The sequence below is a fragment of the Penaeus monodon genome, chromosome 25 (assembly GCF_015228065.2).
Source record: "Penaeus monodon isolate SGIC_2016 chromosome 25, NSTDA_Pmon_1, whole genome shotgun sequence".
Classification (NCBI taxonomy): domain Eukaryota; kingdom Metazoa; phylum Arthropoda; class Malacostraca; order Decapoda; family Penaeidae; genus Penaeus; species Penaeus monodon.
The window spans coordinates 10,682,074-10,682,326 of record NC_051410.1 but is presented as its reverse complement, the minus strand read 5'-3'; the positions used below and the strand labels follow the sequence as shown (position 1 = coordinate 10,682,326).

General features: G+C 54.5%; 1 protein-coding gene across 1 annotated transcript in view; it reads right to left on the bottom strand.

Moving 5' to 3' along the window:
• The window catches only part of LOC119589318, a gene marked incomplete in the record, with an annotated part of 10,654 nt that overhangs the window by 4,363 nt on the left and 6,038 nt on the right, over positions 1 to 253 (bottom strand). Inside the window, 1 exon segment of the mRNA XM_037937939.1 lies at positions 5 to 233. Coding sequence (XP_037793867.1) covers positions 5 to 233 — 229 coding nt within the window.

Genomic DNA, 253 nt, shown 5'->3' with positions numbered 1-253 from the left:
TAGCCTCAAAATCCGTCCAGTGCCCTTCTTCCCCTTCGTCAGTAGCTGCGATCCACAGGAAGCCCTTGGCGTGGTTGGGCGGCTGACACACGCCCGCAAAAGGTTCGCTAATGTGATAAAGGCGAGCGTTCTCTTCGGCGTCCTTCGGCAGAGCCATCTTGCCCTTTAATTTCTCACACCAGCGGATGGCGTCAGACTGGCCTCGTCTCTCGGGAAATACGTTTATGCGAACTCTGGGGAATATATTTCAGTC